This window comes from Cajanus cajan, chromosome 7 (assembly GCF_000230855.2).
Source record: "Cajanus cajan strain Asha chromosome 7, NIPB_CcT2T_4, whole genome shotgun sequence".
Lineage (NCBI taxonomy): Eukaryota > Viridiplantae > Streptophyta > Magnoliopsida > Fabales > Fabaceae > Cajanus > Cajanus cajan.
This window is the reverse complement of record NC_138523.1, coordinates 16,437,521-16,455,086: the sequence shown is the minus strand read 5'-3', so window position 1 is coordinate 16,455,086 and position 17,566 is coordinate 16,437,521. Positions and strand designations below refer to the sequence as shown.

General features: G+C 33.7%; 2 protein-coding genes across 3 annotated transcripts; both read right to left on the bottom strand.

Annotated features, from left to right (window-relative positions):
- Positions 1–2,188: 2,188 nt before the first annotated feature.
- On the bottom strand, positions 2,189–11,557 carry LOC145950176 (uncharacterized). The gene is made up of 3 exons (XM_083061228.1): positions 4,872–11,557; positions 2,789–3,583; positions 2,189–2,681 (listed from the first exon to the last, which is right to left on the bottom strand). Exons 1-3 carry the CDS (start codon positions 4,879–4,881, stop codon positions 2,653–2,655), a joined length of 834 nt encoding a protein of 277 aa, XP_082917354.1. The 5' UTR covers positions 4,882–11,557; the 3' UTR covers positions 2,189–2,652.
- Positions 11,558–11,710: 153 nt separating this feature from the next.
- LOC109818108 (BEL1-like homeodomain protein 1) lies at positions 11,711–16,810 on the bottom strand. Of its 2 annotated transcripts, XM_020383508.3 has the most exons (8): positions 16,693–16,810; positions 16,354–16,446; positions 16,103–16,147; positions 15,714–15,816; positions 14,620–15,387; positions 13,589–13,962; positions 13,434–13,494; positions 11,711–12,806 (listed from the first exon to the last, which is right to left on the bottom strand). In XM_020383508.3, the coding sequence occupies exons 5-8, from the start codon at positions 15,361–15,363 to the stop codon at positions 12,012–12,014; spliced, it is 1,974 nt and encodes a 657-aa protein (XP_020239097.1). In that variant the 5' UTR covers positions 15,364–15,387; positions 15,714–15,816; positions 16,103–16,147; positions 16,354–16,446; positions 16,693–16,810; the 3' UTR covers positions 11,711–12,011. The 2 variants fall into 2 exon arrangements, with proteins under 2 accessions (XP_020239097.1, XP_082917353.1); XM_083061227.1 differs by lacking the exon at positions 16,693–16,810 and having other exon boundaries at positions 16,354–16,533.
- Positions 16,811–17,566: the final 756 nt, after the last annotated feature.

Below are 17,566 nucleotides of genomic sequence, written 5' to 3'. Positions count from 1 at the left end.
CCGGCAAAATCAGAGTCTGAGTATCCAATGATCTCTAAACTGTCAGACTTCTGATAAGTGAGCATATATCCTTTTGTTCTCTTCAAATAGCGCATTACACGCTTTACTGCCTTCCAATGCTGCATCCCAGGATTACTTAAGTATCTGCCCAAAACTCCCATTATAAATGCAATATCGGGACGAGTACAAACTTGAGCAAACATTAGACTTCCCACAGCTGAAGCATAGGGAATCTTTTGCATCTCATTTCTTTCAAGGTCATTATTAGGGCACTGTTTGAGGCTAAATTTGTCTCCCTTGGCTATAGGGGTATCTCCTGGTTTACTATCTTTCATGCCGAATCTATCTAAAACTTTATCGATATAGTTCTCTTGTGATAACCTTATGATACCATGAGAGTGATCTCTTAGTATCTTAATACATAATACAAAAGAGGCTTCACCAAGATCTTTCATTTCAAAATTCTTTGTTAAAAATCTCTTGGTTTCGTGCAATAAGCATATATCGCTGTTGGCAAGCAGTATATCATCGACATATAACACCAAGAATATATATTTACTCCCACTAAACTTATGATAAATACAATCATCAACTATATTTGCCTCAAAACCATATGAGGTAATAACTTGATGGAACTTGTGATACCATTGACGGGAAGCTTGTTTGAGACCATAGATGGATTTCTTTAGTTGCATACCATGGACTTTGAGTCACTAGACACAAAATATTCTGGTTGCATCATATAAATCGTTTCTTCAATGTCACCATTTAGAAACGCAGTTTTAACATCCTTCTGATGGAGCTCTAAATCATAATGAGCTACGAGTGCCATTATTATTCTAAAAGAATCATTTGAAGAAACCGGAGAAAAGGTTTCTTTGTAATCAATGTCTTCCTTTTGAGTGAAACCTTTAGCAACTAAACGAGCCTTATATCTCTCGATATTACCTTTTGAATCCCTCTTGGTTTTAAATATCCATTTACAACCTATAGGTTTCACACCTTCAGGTAATTCAACGAAATCCCAAACATCGTTGTCTTGCATAGATTTCATCTCATCCTTCATGGCATCAATCCACTTTTGAGAGCTAGAACTTTGCATAGCTTGACAGAAGTTGATTGGATCATCCTCTGTTAAACCAATGTCATCCTCATGTTCTTGAAGAAACACAATGTAATCATCTGGAATTGCACTTTTCCTTTCTCTAGTGGATCTCCTTAATGGCGCTTCTTGAGATTGTTGAGCTTGCTCTATAGGTATTTGAGGGATAACCTCAATATTTTCTTGTGTAGGGACAATGTCAGGAATAACTCCATAATTGTCACCTATTAGGTACTGGAATAGTAATAGGCACGAGGACTTGATCACTGTCAATGATAGGTTCTTCCTCAAAGACAACATTTCTTATGTTCTCTTCCTCCCCAAACTCAACATCCTCAAGGAATCTGGCATTCCCCGTCTCAAAGAATGATCTAGTAGTGGGATTGTAAAATTTATAGCCTCGAGAGCGTTCAGGATAACCAACAAAATAACAGCTAACAGTCCTTGACTCCAGCTTGCTTTCATGCGGCCTATAAGGACGCGCTTCAGCCGGACAATCCCAAATGTGTAAATGTTTTAGACTTGGCCTTTTACCCGTCCATATCTCATAAGGAGTTTTGTTAACTGCTTTACTTGGTACCCTATTTAGGATGTAGACTACAGTCTTAAGCGCTTCTCCCCACTATGACTCTGGTAAGGAAGAATGACTAATCATACTTCTCACCATATCCTTAAGAGTCCTGTTTCTACGTTCTGCAACACCGTTCATGCTTGGTTTCCCAGGCATAGTATACTGAGGAACGATGCCACATTCCCTTAGGAAAAGTGCAAAAGGCCCTGGATGTTGTTCACCTGATCCATCATATCTACCGTAATATTCACCACCACGATCAGATTTGACGGCCTTAATTTTCTTTCCAAGTTGAAGCTCAACTTCAGCTTTAAAAGATTTGAAAATATCTAGGGATTGAGACTTCTCATGAATTAAAAATAGGTAGCCGTTCCTTGAATAATCATCTATGAACATAATGAAATATTGTTGTCCATTCCAAGATGCCGTAGGGAATGGTCCACAAATATCCGTGTGAATTAATTCCAAAACGTCCTTAGCCCTTTCGGCACCTGATTTTCTAGAATTTGTTTGTTTACCCTTAATACATTCAACGCAAACCTCAAAGTCTGACAAGTTAAAGGGTTCAAGAATCTCATCCGACACAAGCCTCTGAATTCTCTGTTTAGAGATATGGCCTAAACGCTTATGCCATAAGGTGGCTGAGTTCTCATTTATTTTACGCTTCGTACCACGAGAATCAATGTTAAAATTTTCTTTATTGGAACTAACTACATCTAGTAAGTATAAATTATCAATTAAATAACTAGAACCAACAACATTTGAATTTTGATAGAGGCTAAATTTATTATTTTCGAATGAACAAGAAAAACCAAATTTGTCCAAACTAGAAATAGAAATTAAATTCCGCCTAAAAGACGGTACAACAAAAGTCTCAAATAAATCCAAATGAAATCCAGTTTTTAACTGTAATCTAAATGTTCCAATAACCTCCACTGTGACCTTATTGCCATCACCCACATATATAAATCTTTCATTATCACTTGGCGGTCGACTCCAAAGGCAACCCTGCATGGATACACTAATGTGAGTAGTAGCACCAGAATTTACCCACCAAGTATCATGTGGTACAAAAGCTAAATTAACTTCAGAACAAACAAAAGAGAGAAAATTACCTTTCTTTACACGCCAAGAGGCGTACTTGGGACACTCTTTCTTCATGTGCCCAGGCTTCTTGCAGAAGAAGCAAGTACGTGTGTTCTCATCCTTTTTGACTTTCTTTTGTTGAGAAGTCCTTTCTACAACATCCTTATTATTTTTTCTCTTCCTATTCTGAGAGCTTGTCGCTAAATGAGCACTTTCAGTCTTTTCTCTTTGCTGCCTTTCCTCCTCTTGCACACAGTGAGAAATCAATTCATTCAAGGTCCCTTTGTCTTTCTGAGTATTATAACTCACCTTGAATTTTCCAAAATGTGTAGGAAGAGAAATCAAAACTAGATGCACGAGCAAGTCATCAGACAGCTCTAACTTTAGTGCTTTTAGTTTTGACGCGAGATTAGACATTTCCATAATGTACTCCCTTATGTTTCCTTTACCTTTGTATCTCATAGAGATAAGTTTAGCAAGCAAACTTCTTGCATCAGCTTTCTCATTACTGGTGAAATACTGCTCAACGGCATCAAGGAAACCTTTAGCATTGTGGCTCTCAAAAATAGAGCCCCGAAAAACTTCTGGAACAGATCGCTTCATGATCATCAAACACATTCGGTTTGAGCGTTCCCACTTTTCAACCTTATCCTCATCCGGGTTTTCCGGATTTAGAGTGGGTTTCTCAGCCCGAAGTGCAAGATCAAGATCCATACAACCAAGAATTATCTCAACTGCTTCCTTCCAGGCCTTAAAGTTTGTCCCATTAAGCATGGGTATACAATTAATTTGAGCAGATAAGTTAACAGCACTAGCAACAACAACTGTAATAGAACATAGATAAAAAAAAATTAGTTTAATTACATGCTCACAGTAAAATAAAATAAATAAAGCATACAGATTATTTACATAATAGACCCATTATAAGATACCGAGCACAACATTAATTCTTTGTCTTTGGACATACAAATTAACTTGTTAGTGGTACTCTCAATGCAACGATCAAATATTGACAATTAATTCTGTCAAATAATAGTCTTTCTTTGGACCGACTATTATTTACATGATTGTAACTTTATAATTGTCACATATTTATCATCACAGGCATGTTATTATTTGGCCAAATTGTTTCTTCCTTTGGGATGAGCACAAATTGCATAAATAATCTCATACTAACATCTATTGTAATTTTTAATCAAATTAATTTGTATAATAGGGATTGCTTTGGCAATATATTACATCAATTTATTTAATTAAAAATTACCAGACAAAATTAATTAATAAAGAGGGTCTATAATCTGTCAACATTCGCACTCAAATTTGATATATATATATATATATATATATATATATATATCAATTTAAATTTGAACATAATATCAATCAAATTTCAAGAAAATAATTCTTACGTGAATGCCATTAAAAAAATCGATAATGTGGAATTCAATATATTAATCATATAATTTTTCCAAATATCATTTAATATAACAACAATGATTTTGACAAAAACAAAAAATCCCACTTCAGGTGGTACTCAAAGGATCAAACATAATATTATTTTCCCACTTCCGGCGAGAAAAATATTCTTTTATTTCATTGTTGCACAATTAACTCACTTCTGGTGAAAAAATATTTCTTTATTGCACTGTTGCACAATTAACTCACTTTTGGTGAGAAAATATTTCTTTATTGCATTGTTGCACAATTATCTCACTTCCGGTGAGAAAATTAAAAATTCAAAAAATTTCTACATTTGACAATGTCTTCAGGATCATTAAAAAATTGTTACATATACAAATTTATAACATTCACAGAAAATTATACAATTTCACAAAAATTCTCTTTAATAAAAATTCAATTTTTAATCGATCTCTTTATCTGTATAATCAATTAAACCAAATTGAAGCAAAAAAAATGACCAACGACACGTATTATCAATGAAGAGAGAAAAAAAAATTGTAACAATACGCTTTAGAACCCCATAACCTAATAACAACGGCGGCTCTGATACTACTTGTTGGGATAAATTTCTTAAGCCAAATAGAAATTTTCCATTTATCAATATTAAGAACCGTTGTCTCAGATTACAAAGTTAATGTTAATAATACGTACCTGTATCCATTGACGTTGATCAAAAGGTTGCAGCGGAATAGTCTTTTGGTGCAATGATCTTCCTCAGCCAAATCACTGGATTCCTTGATGGGACTTGATGTTACTCTTCTGATGGGGAGATAGAGAGACGTGTGTTTCTGATTTGGCATATTAGAGACCATGACCATCTTTATGATTTTAAACCTATTAGGGTTCCCATTAACCCCTAACGGGCCAAATCTGGTTTCCACATATTTGGGCCCATATCAGCTTTTCCTGTTGGCAGTCTAAAGGCTCACTAAAATTAGATCACTTTTATTGAACCCAACTAAATGTAAATAACTAATATAAATACTACAAATAATATATGTAGCCCACAATGATTATTAGAAATAAAATTTCTAACACATATGAGTTCCTAAACTCACACATAACCAAACAACATACAATCTAACTTCTCTTACCTGAAAATTGGCTCAAAATAGCCAAGAAATGAGAAGACGAAGAAGTTTCCTCCAAAGCTCGACTCCCGGACTTCAATCCTCCAAAAGTAAGCTTCCTAGCGGACCAGAGCCCTTCTCTCTAAACTTCTCTCCCTTCCTCTCTCTCTTTCTTTCCCTTTCTCTCCCTCCTCAACGCCTATTTATAGAGATCAGGAGTGGCCAGAACGGCTTGTTTTGAATCCAGAACGGCCCGTTCTGGGCTCCTTCGTCATGTGTAAAATTCACATGCAGAATGGCCCGTTCTGGCACGTCTAGAACGACCCATTCTAGAGTTGAATTTAACTCACAACAACCATGTTTGGAACGGCCCGTTCTAGTCTAGGATTTATAGGCCTATTTAGTAGTTTGGAACGGTCCGTTCCAGTTTAGGAACGACCCGTTCTGGCCAACTAAATCACCCATGACCTTCTGAAATACTTATTACGTTACAATTCCACCATTATTATTATAGTTATAACAATTTGTGTCATTATTGTCCCATTAAAATAGTAGTAGTAGTAGTAATAATAATAATAATTATAATAATAATAATAATTCATTATCATAATTAACATTAAAAAGATATTTTAATAAATTTAACATCACTTTTGTTTGTGTGTCTACTATTCACTAAACAATATACTAAATAAAAATTACCCAATAACTTGAGTATTTATCCTATGATGTTTTCTTTGTCTTGTATCTTAAACATATCTTTAAATTTTTTATGGTGATGTAATTTTACTTTATTTGTGTCATAGGTTTGTTAAGTGCTTAGGAGATACTATGTGTTTGTAATGTGTGTGCCAAAGGCTTAAAATTAGTTTTATAAGTTTAAATTAAAGGGAGTAAGCTACCATATGTAGAATGTACCAGTCTTTTTACATTGTTAAATTCATAAAATAGATTTACTTGGTTTCAGTACTCCACTACATAGGCTAGCTAAAATGGTATTTTTGATAAAATTCATTACTTTTGATTTAATAGATCAAAAGTTAGTTTAATCAATTACACACGACTTGTTTTGTCTTCAAAAGAAAAGTAGTATTCTATTTTGATTGATTAAGATGGTGTTTAATCAATTTGAAACAATTGAAAATTCTTTAACTAATTCTTGAAAAATAGTTTAATTAATAAAAAATTGACTTTAATAGTTCAATTAATTGACTCTCATGACTAAAATCATCTTTGTTTTAATTGATTTAAGTTTAGTTTATGGATCTCTCTTAAAAACAACCAAGCACTTAGAGATAGCATTTCCGTTGTTCCAAGACCGATCATTATATACCTTCATACAAATTTAATTGTTTTCAAAGGTAAAAGGTAGAAGTGATTCACAGTGTTAAAATAAATGACTTATTCTAGATGAGGGTGAATTCAATCCTTATTAAAAATGTTTACTTCAGTCCCTTGGATCTTTTAAAAAAGTTAGCAAAATGAAAATTTATTTTTATCAAGGGTATTTAAAAAAACAAAACAAAATATGTGGGGAGTGAGAAGTGGGAAGAGAAAAAGAGACACTAAGGATAACATGGCCCAACGTAAAATGGATGTAACCCAAACTTTCAACTTCATTTCACTATAATCCACTTATGCAACTCGATTTGCTTCTTCGGCTTAGTTGCTTATGTTCTTATTTTGACTATTATTGTTTATTATTATTACTAGTAATCTCATCTAAATAATACACGAAAAAAATGTTTATTTTATATGACTTAAATGTATAATAAATAAATACTTTTAAAAATATAAAAATTATATTATAATTAAAATTCTTAATAAATAAATATTTTTAAAAATATAAATTATAATTTAAATTTAAGATAAATAATTATATTATCATATAAAAATATTTTTAATTATTTATATTTTAAAAAAATGTATAAAATCAGTTTAGAAATAAAATTGGAAAGGATAGATTGAAAGAAGAAAAAAATTAAGAAAATTCCTAAAAACATTCTTTTAAAAGAAAAGCTCCTAAAAAATAATCTTATTGTAGAATAATTCTTAAATACTCTCTCATTTAATATAATTATTTTGATTTATAGAGAAGAAATTATAAATTTTCTATTGCAGGTTTTATTAAGTCTTATATGAGCACGTCTACTAGCCAAACATGTTGGGTCATCAAGAGAGGGAAAAATACTTAAATTTTGAAGGGGTTGCTATTCACACCTCAAAGATTAATTAAACCTAATCCTTTTTTCATATTTTTTTATAAAAATACCCTTAACGTTACACTCCCTAAACACAATGGAAACAACTTTTTGTAATATATATTGGCGGGATACATAATAAAAACTTGTTTTTATTGTGAATCTCATCAAGATACAATGATAATTTATTTTGGTTGTGCATCAAAGAACAATGAAAATATGTTTAAGTTGCTCTTTGATGTACAATGATGAAAACAAATTTTTATTGTGTATTTGATTCGAATATACAAACAAAAAGTGTATCTTAATCCGATACACATCATAAACTTATTTGTGTTGTGTAAATTTTTAAGATAAATAATGAAAACATATCTCCATTAAGTTATGGGGATGTCCAACATTAAGGGTATTTTTATTTTAAAAAAATGGAAAAGGTGAGGGTTTTAAATAACATGGGGTGTGAATAATAACTCTCATATTTGAATCAGGAAGTCTTTTATTAGAGTTTTAGATAGCTATAAGTTTACCTACCCCAATGTAAAGTTCATCAAGGCATGTTATATTGGGTTGTTACAATCAAATATTTGGATGCCTTTCTTTGTGAAGCACAACCAAGGGATGGAATGGTGTTAGGGAAGAATTTTGGGATAGGTGTGAAAATGGAGGAATGAAACTCCTCTCTTATATAAACGTCACGATGGTGATAATTGAGAAGAAGGGGTTGCACTCCACTCACACAAATCCAAATTGATGTTGTAGAAGCGTTTGTGGTCTTTGGATGAGGCCTAATTTTTCATGGGTTTTGGGCCCAACATAGGGAAAGAAAGAAGGAAAAAATGCAGAACATACCAAGCTTGGATTTAACAATTTTTTTCTCATCCCATTAGAGACAGAGAGTTAAAAAAAATTATATAGAAGGGCTTGCAGTATCAAAATTTTGGGTCCAAGGCAGTGTCTAACATAAAAGATTATAAAAAGGGTGTTATTATTCGCACCATCCCTTTGCCTTAAAAAAAAAACTGCAATTTTTCTTTTTTCACAAAAGGACTTTTATGAAAACTAATTTATGTTGTATTTCTGATACACAACGAAAACTAATTTTAATAAAAGATGTTTCTGTCAAAATAAATTTCAAATCTTGTAGTAATTATTGTAATGTGAATAAATAAAAAAGAACCATAATCTCTTTCATATTTTGCAATTATTTTATTTTATTTAACTACAATTAGAGTGTTAATATAAAATATTTTTATATATTAAAAATTTCATCAAACATCTCTCTCTCTCTCTTCCTATCATATATAAATTATATTTACACTTCTTTCTCTTTTACTCTCCAGATGTTAACTAACATTTATTGTGTACCAATTTTTTTTCTTTACAAGTAACTACTGTTTGCACTTTTCGATTAATTTGTATATATTTAGTCAAATAACTTTATTGTAATTATTATTAAAATCAACTACAATTAATATCACTTTATTATAATCAATTCGTGGATGGATAAATTAACCATTTTTCTTATGATAAAATGAAGAAAAATTCTTAAATCAAATAATCTAAAATGGAATTTAATTAATTATGCTTGGATTGTTTAAAATAAAACAAATAATAATTCAGGCTATTTTATCCAACATTTCTATTTTATTTTAATTTGAGAGATTATATCTAATAATTAGTATAACAGTAGTGAAATTATAACTCTCGGCTTCATACATATCGTTTTTTCATGTACCCAAACAAACAAACCATCAATCATCACATACATAGTTCTAAGGTATGCCAATTTTCTTAATTGTAAATTTCTATTATTTACTTTTGAGTATCTAGCATTCTTATTAGAGGTAACCTTAGGAGAGAATAAATTTGAAAACATGTTAAAAAATTTGAGAAAAAAATGTCGGGTTGGAAACACAAAATTATGTCTTTTGTGGGGAGTGTGTCTCATTAAGTCAGTGTTATCTTCTTTACCTCTACTTTACCTTTCTTTTCTTTAAAATGCCAAAATTGTGATGAGGAGAATTGTTAGTATCCCAAGGAATTTTTTGTGAGGGTAGTGAGGTGGGTAGAAAGAAAATCGTTTGGGTGAGTTGGGATAAAATTTGTTTGCCAGAAAACCATGGGAGATTGGGAATCAAAAGAATTCCTATCTTTAATGAGGTGTTTCTAGTAAAGTGGAAATGGGAGCTCTTTTATCAAAGGGGTTCTTTGTGGAGTAATATATTGGAATCAAAATATAGAGGATGGAGGGGTTTAAATGATCAAGATGATGGGAAAAATTCTTCTATTTAGTGGAGGGATTTTGTTAGTGTATGTGGAAGGCAAAATGATGCACATTGGTTTGATAATGATAGATTTGAAAGTTAGAGGGTGGGGAAAACAAAATTTTGGCATGATAGGTGGGCTGGCCCAAAGTCATTAGCACACATACTTCCTAGACTATATTTGATCTCCCAACAAAAAGAAGAGATGATAGCAAATATGGGAATGTGGGTAGGACTTAGGAGAAAATTGGAAGTGGAATTTTTGTTGGAGAAGGAATTGTTTTGAGTGGAGTCAGGATTGATTGTTGTAGGGAATATTATTGAAGACTACTATAACATATGGAGAAACAGAAAGGTGGCTTTGGACAACTGAACCTACAAGCTTATACTCAATTAGATCAACATATAAAGTTCAAAGTGCTGAAATATTGGGTAGCCAACAAATGGATATTTTCTCACACATTTGGAGAATCAATGGCCCACCAAAACTCTAAGTTTTTATTTATTTATTTATGAAGAGTGATGAACAACAAGTTGCCCACAAGAGATAACATAATGAAGAGGAATGTAGCAATGCCTAATGACATTAAATGCAAGTTCTGTTAGTGTGAAGATGAAACCTTGGATCCTATTTTGTTTGTTGAGAAAAGGTAGACGAAATATGGAAGCTTTGCTATTCATGGGTGAATATCTCTACAACTTTGCCAGAGTCAGCAGTCATGCACTTCTGGCAGCATGATATCTATAAATATTCTATCGATGTGAAGAAAAAATGGAAGTATATGTCGTGTGATAGTTTGGGTTATTTGGAATCACAGAAACCACGTCATTTTCACAGGTAAATATTTTCATAGAGACAATATCATTCAAGATACTTTGTTCTATAGTTGGTCTTGGATGAAAGCTTTTGAACCAAATTTTAGTTACACATTTGTTCAATGGTTATCTAGCCCAACAGTGTGTACTTTAAACTAATTTGAGATGTGTTGGGGATGAGGGTTGTCTGTTGCTTGTTTCAAAATGTAGGAAGAAGAAAGAAGGTATATTGGCTTAAGCGAAATCTTTTTAGCTTAAGCCAATTTCAGGCTGCACATAATTCTCTAAGGTTTGGCTTAAGTGAGAAAGTTGTGGCTTAAGCAAAATTAGGAGTGAATTGGTGAAGGTTTCTCAATTTTGATTAAGCCAGCATATATGTTGGCTTAAGCTAACTATATAGACAGGGGATCTAATCTTTATTATATGGCTATTTTTTATTGAGTTAATCATCTATACACTATTAATGTAAAGTTTTTTACATTAGCAATTAATTATATCTTTTAATTGTGTCATGTCACTGTTAAAAGTAAATGTGTTTACAATGACATGGTACAATTAAAAAATATAATTAGTTACCAGTATAAAAATACTTTATATTAATAGTGTATAGGTGATTAACTCTTCTTTATTTATCCATCGTGTTGTCTTGGATAAATAAAATACAATTATTGTTTTTGAAGATGATATGTTTCTTTTTAGTAATTGTATATAAATTTGTATCCTTTCTATATAATGCTTCTATGAATTGATAAAAAAATATAATCATAGTCATAATATTAAATAATGATATATGACTATGAAAGATCTTTGTATTATATAGAGATGTCATTTAGAGTTTGGGCAACCATCATTTTCCTTACTCCCATGCCACAACAAAATAAATGAGGAGAATCTTCCTTTAATTAGGCAAGCATTCCTTACCACATTGCTCCACTTGTGCCTTTGCTAATAACTCCCTATGCCCCAACACATGAAGGCAAAAACCACTAATGCAAAGCCCCACTGGGAATCTTTTATGTAAATATAATTTCTTATTTCAATATTCCATTTTGTTTGATTTATGAAAGCCACCAAAGCATAAGCAGGTTCCTTACTCTGAAAAACAAAGGTGAGTGAGCATTTGCAAAATATTACATGACATATACTCTCAATCGAAGATATATTCTTATCTTTACCAATTGAAATTTTATGACACCAACCCATCTATCCCATTTTCAAAAATTACAAAAATAATATACAACCTCAAATAACCATATACTTTCAAATCTCTAAACTATCTAAGAACTCAAATGGTTCTATGCAAAGGTATAAACCTATACTAGAGTAAATTTCCTTCTTTCTTTACACTAAGATTTATCACTACTCCCCATAACAAGCACATGGATTAGAAGAAAATATGAGAGACCCTTAACCCATATATAACCAATGTTACCAACTATCTATTTAGGCCACAAAGTCTGGTAGCAATTGTGCAGCAAACCTCTTCGGGTTCTGCATGTTGATGCTCTCAAATGCTGCTGAAGAGTGAGAAGTGGAATTGTTCAAGGCACCAAACTGGTTTGGTTCACCAATGTCCAACCCTCTTCCTAGTTGAATGTTTTGGTTTGGGAGAAAGGTTTGGTGTGTCCCTGACAATGTGTCACAATGTGGAAGACCAAGAGTTAAGGAAACTCCATTACCTGGAAACCTTGGTGTGAATTGCTCAGCATCAAACCTACCAATTTCCTCCATAGGGTATTGTCCAAAACCACTAATGAAATTTGTTTGGTTTCCCATAAAAGAGTATCCATCCCTGCTTTGTCTCTCGTCCATTGAAAGTTGTTCATTGCTTGCCTCATTGGATTTCACATCCAAGTTCGAAGAGTGTAGAATTTCATGGTTCCTTGGTTTCTTAGGACTTCCTTGTGTGATTCCATCTAGCTCTGATGATCCCATGAAACTGAATCCTGATTGGTTCTTGAGATTTCCCCCAGTAGGTGATGTTGATGGTGAAGTTGAAGCTATTTGAGTGTTGTGGCTTTTGGAAACATCTTGTTTGGAACTGAAGCTTTTAGATTCGATTTCTGAGGTAGGACGTTTCTCTTGTGAGGTTGGTGTTTTCAAAGCAGGATCTTCACCACTCTTGCTTGATTTCTCCTCAGACCCATTTAGTTCATGCTCTTTCATCTCCTCCAAGTACATTTCCTCCACCATTGGCTTCCAGAGCCTAACTCTTGCATTTATGAACCAATTTGAAACCTGTTCCATTACCAGACATTCATTAACATGATCAATGTTTCAATGTGAAATGCAAATTATTAATTAAATTTGGTGAATTTTAATAAATTTCAGAAAATAACAAAGAGTACATAAGATAAGATGACAGAATCTCTAGCTTGTTAACATTTATCGTGCTAAAATATAACAAGTGTCAACAACGTATTATTTAACATGCTATTTTTAAGACAAATTTTTATTATTGACCAGGGTGTATTAGATATTATAAAAATTTCTGGCTTACAGTTTAGTTAACCCCTTTCATTTTATAATTTTTAATAAATTTTAACTAATAATAAAAAGTACATAAGAAAGAGTGTTTAACTATTACTCATCTTTAACTATGATTAAGTGTCTATTTAGATTAATTTTTCTGTAAACACTGAAGAAAGACGATATGAAAAATAAATAGTTTTAAAATAATTTTTTTTCAACTAGTGTATGAATAAGTTAAAAATAAGATAGAACTTTTATAAATTAATTTACGCACAAGTCAATAGAAAGTTTATTTCATTTTCTTTCATATTTTTCTCCCTTAAAAGTGTTTTCTAAAAATTACCCAAAAGGGATCTAAGAGAAAGAAGAATTCTTAAACAGTAATGGTTTTACCTGGCTCCTGGTAAGCCCTGTTTGTTTTGCAAGCATGTGTTTGTCCGAGTCCTTGGGGTAACTGAAACCAACCAAACTCAAGTTGTTTCAACACAAAGAACCTTCAAAGTACAAGATCAAAAAATTTTGAAACATGAAAATCATGGTGTTCTTACGGGTGCAGAAAGTGTTCAAAGAGCCAAGCACGTAGGACAGAAACCGATCTCTCTGGCAACCCTCTCTGGGGTCTCCAAGCATTGTGATGGATCATTCCCAATTGCTGAATAGCTCTCTGTTGCCTTAGATGATGGTCAACATATTTGAGCCTAGACCCTTCAATTTTGCCCCCCAAACAATCTTCTTCTCCCAAACTCTTGTTTGCAGCTCTAATTTGCCCCGTTATAGCATCCTTCAAACACCGAAATTGCTTTGAAATTGTTTGCAGTGCAAGTGCAGTGTACGTCCTCGCAGATCCTATACCCGCAGCTTGCTCAAATGAGGATATCACAATCTGCATCTGGCTGTGGTACTGCCTGTACCTTTGCTCCACCTTCAACCCCAAAAATTTCAGATACATTAATTACAAATCACAAAGTTATTAATCATCAATTTTGTACCATCAACTAATTAAAAATTATTGTTGATATAATTTTTAAAATAGTTATTATATTGTGATCCAATGATAGTATAAAATTAATGTATAGAATATGTTTTTATCACTTAATCACAAAATAATGTTTCTACAAAATAAAATCTATATAGTAACTATTCTTCAAAAATAATTATTAACCCATGAACAAACTCTTGATCACCATTACAATTTTGAATTTAACACTTCTAAAGCTTAAATAATTAGATGAATCTTGTGCACCCATGTCAATATTATTGGGTGGTTGAGCATTAGCCACCAAAATCATATTTAATAACTGAAAGAGTTGACAATATTAAGATGTAATTCTAAATACTTAGAATCAGAATTGAAGTTTTATTATGTACGTTAACATTCAATGCAAAGTTTTGCAAATGGAACAAGATTAAACTTCAATTCTGATTAATCTTTGTCCTAGTGGGATAGCTCTGACAAGAAAAAAAAAAATAAAAAAACTCTGAACCACGAACAGCGTATAATAAATATAAACGTAGAACTGCATCCAAGTTTTTGCATTATTTATTTATGCAGTTATTAATAGAAAATTAAAAAGGGTACCTCATCAAGCATGTTGATAAGCTTTGCTTTCTTCATCTGAATTTCTTGTCTCTCAGTAGTTGACAATTCTGAGCTACGCTTCCCACTTCCGTCGCCGCCAGCAGAACCGTCGCCGCTAGCGGCGGTTGAGGATTCAACAACCACCTTAGTTTTCTCGAAGCTCTTCTTCGCTTGTTCAACCTTAATTCCGCTGTTAACATTGACAACCTCGTCCAGAAGCTCCTGCGTGGCCTTCAAATACTTGGAACTCAATAGCACGCTCTGGATCCCCGCCACGCCGCCGCCGTTGGAGGCGCCGGAGGCGGAGGACGACGACGCGCGCACGTCCTCGCCGGGCTGCGCATGCAGGCTCAGCGACAGCCCCCGGGTGGCGGCGCGTGAGGCCTCACGCGCCGCCGCGCCGGGGTCAATTGTGTTCCACAGGTTGTACTGCATGCGCGGCAGGAAGCCATGCAGGGCGGAGACGTCGTGGTGCATGGACGGCGGCGGGTCTTGCGCGGCGGCCGACAGCGGCACCCCGACGAATTGCTGCGTGTGGGGGGACGGCGCGTGGGGGAGGCTCTGCAGGGAGGTGTTGCCGGCGACGGTGGTGGCGGAGTTGAGGAACATGATATTTCCGCCGTGGGGTGGCGGCGGCGGCGGCGTGTCGGAGTATTGGACGTAGCCGGGGTTCATTAGTACGAGGGTTTGAAGGCCGTCAGCACCGGCTTGAATTTCGGAGTTACTATGAAAATATGTCGCCATATGAAATTTTTTTCTTTATTCACACTGAAAAAATAGTTAGCATAAGTTACTTCACAATCACATCCCTATAGAAATAAAAATATAAAAAAAAAATGCTCAATAATAGTAATCCCATATGAACACAGCATAAAACAAAACATGCCCACAAAGAAATAGCCAAGGTTTTAAAATCTTAGCCACAAAGTCAAATTTTTTGAGTTCATCATGATTGTATCTTGACTAAAATTGTGATTATATAGGTTTTATTTACCCATAGTTTCTGATAATATCAAAGATTGCGATGAACTGAAGTCATAATTAACTGCAACCATATGTAAATTAACATTCAAGATTATTTGGGGTATCTGTACCTTTCTGTGTCGCGAATCTGATTTGGAGTGTGAATTTGGATCAACCCATCAAACAATTGTCGATAATTGAAGCTAATTTGTTAGTCTTCTGACACAAAAGATCCTGAGAAAGTGAAGAAGAAGGGGAGAATGAAGAATTATGTAAAAAGCTTAACACGCTTAATATGTTGATTTATTCGTTCCAAATTAAGTTATAGATGAAACTGGTTTCGCCTATGTTGGTGCACACTCTTTTTATGGCATGGTCAAAAACTTGAAAATGAAAGCGGAGTGTGAAATACTTGAAGGCTTTATGATAAAGGGAAGAGAGAGACAGAGAGAAAGGGGTTAGGGAGAGATTTGATAATTTATATAAAGAAATTAATGATATGGTAGTAGCTAGGTAGTACCTGGTGTGAGGGAAATTGAAGTGTGCACGTGGTTCATGATCGTCTCTGCAGAAAGGAAAGAAGAATTTAGAATTAAAATGACCCGAAACCTATGAGGAACGGATTTGGGACAGAGAGAAAGAGAAAGAGACAGAGACAAGGAGGTACACACAACACGCACACATAGTCTCACCCACCAAAGCAAATACAGTTATGGCTAAAGAGAAGTAAACATCATTAGCAGATATAGATACATGCATCAAACTACACACCTGTCAAAACATGTGTGTGTAGTGTTGTATCAGTGCCTTCACTTGCAAGAGGAAAAGCTCTCTGTCACAGTGTCACCTGCAATTCCACCCCAACTGAAAGTGGAATAAAAAGGAGTTAAAGAGAGAGATGGGGTTAAAAAGACTTGGGGGAAAAGATACCCATCTTTATTCATCTTATTATCCACTCATTTTCCTGAAAAAAAAAATATTTTTTTTTATAAAATTTAATTCTGAGCGTTATTATTATTACTATTATTATTACTAAAAACACTGGAGTGAAACATGTTCATGTTGTTGTTATCTCTTTATCTTTCTGTGGCCTTTTATCGGGAGAAGTACCTGCGAACAGATCAAAACAGGGGAAGTTCTATTGATTTGACCCTCTCTTTTCTAATGCAGCCTAACACCCCTTGATGAGCATCAAGGAACTTTTGAAATGGTTGGGATAAGAAACCAAGATGTATAAAATAAAATAATGTGTGTAAATAATGGAAACAAGGGGTGCAAAAAGTCACCAACTGCTGAAAAACGAGGAAACGTCTTCTTCTACAAAACTTAATTAATTGTTTTTGTTTAATAGTAATTTTAATAATAAAATAATGAAAAGGAGGATGATGATGACGGACAACGAGCGGGTGGAGGGATCCAATTGCTCATTTCTCCATTAAATATCTTCTTGTCGTTTTCACAATTTTCCATGTTTTTTTCTTTCAAACTTATGTGGGTATTTTTTGTGGTTGGATGACTGAGTTTGAAGATAAAGCAATTAAATTGCCAAGGAACACAAAACCAACTACCATAACACCTACTTTAATGCTTTAAAAGTTTATTATTATATATATATAATTTATTTATTCAAGCTATTTTCCAGAAATATTCCTAAGCAAATTCACTCGAAATGAATATCTCCAAAAATTTTCCTATATCATTATATGAATTTGTAAATTCACCAAAAGAGTGACCACAAGCGAAAAAAAAAAAAGGGGAAATTAAAGGAGGGGTTATAAAAGTAATGGGTCCGAACAAGTGCATGCATGATGTGTATAATTATCATGACTCCTCAGTATGTGGTCCCACCTTGGCTTTTATGCATCAGACCTATATCAGGCTCAGGCATCATCAATGGGTCTCAAGAAGACAATTAGTGTAAGAACGTGTTTGGATAGGGGTAAGTTGTCCAAAATAACTATTAGTTACTTTTACATCTTTTTTA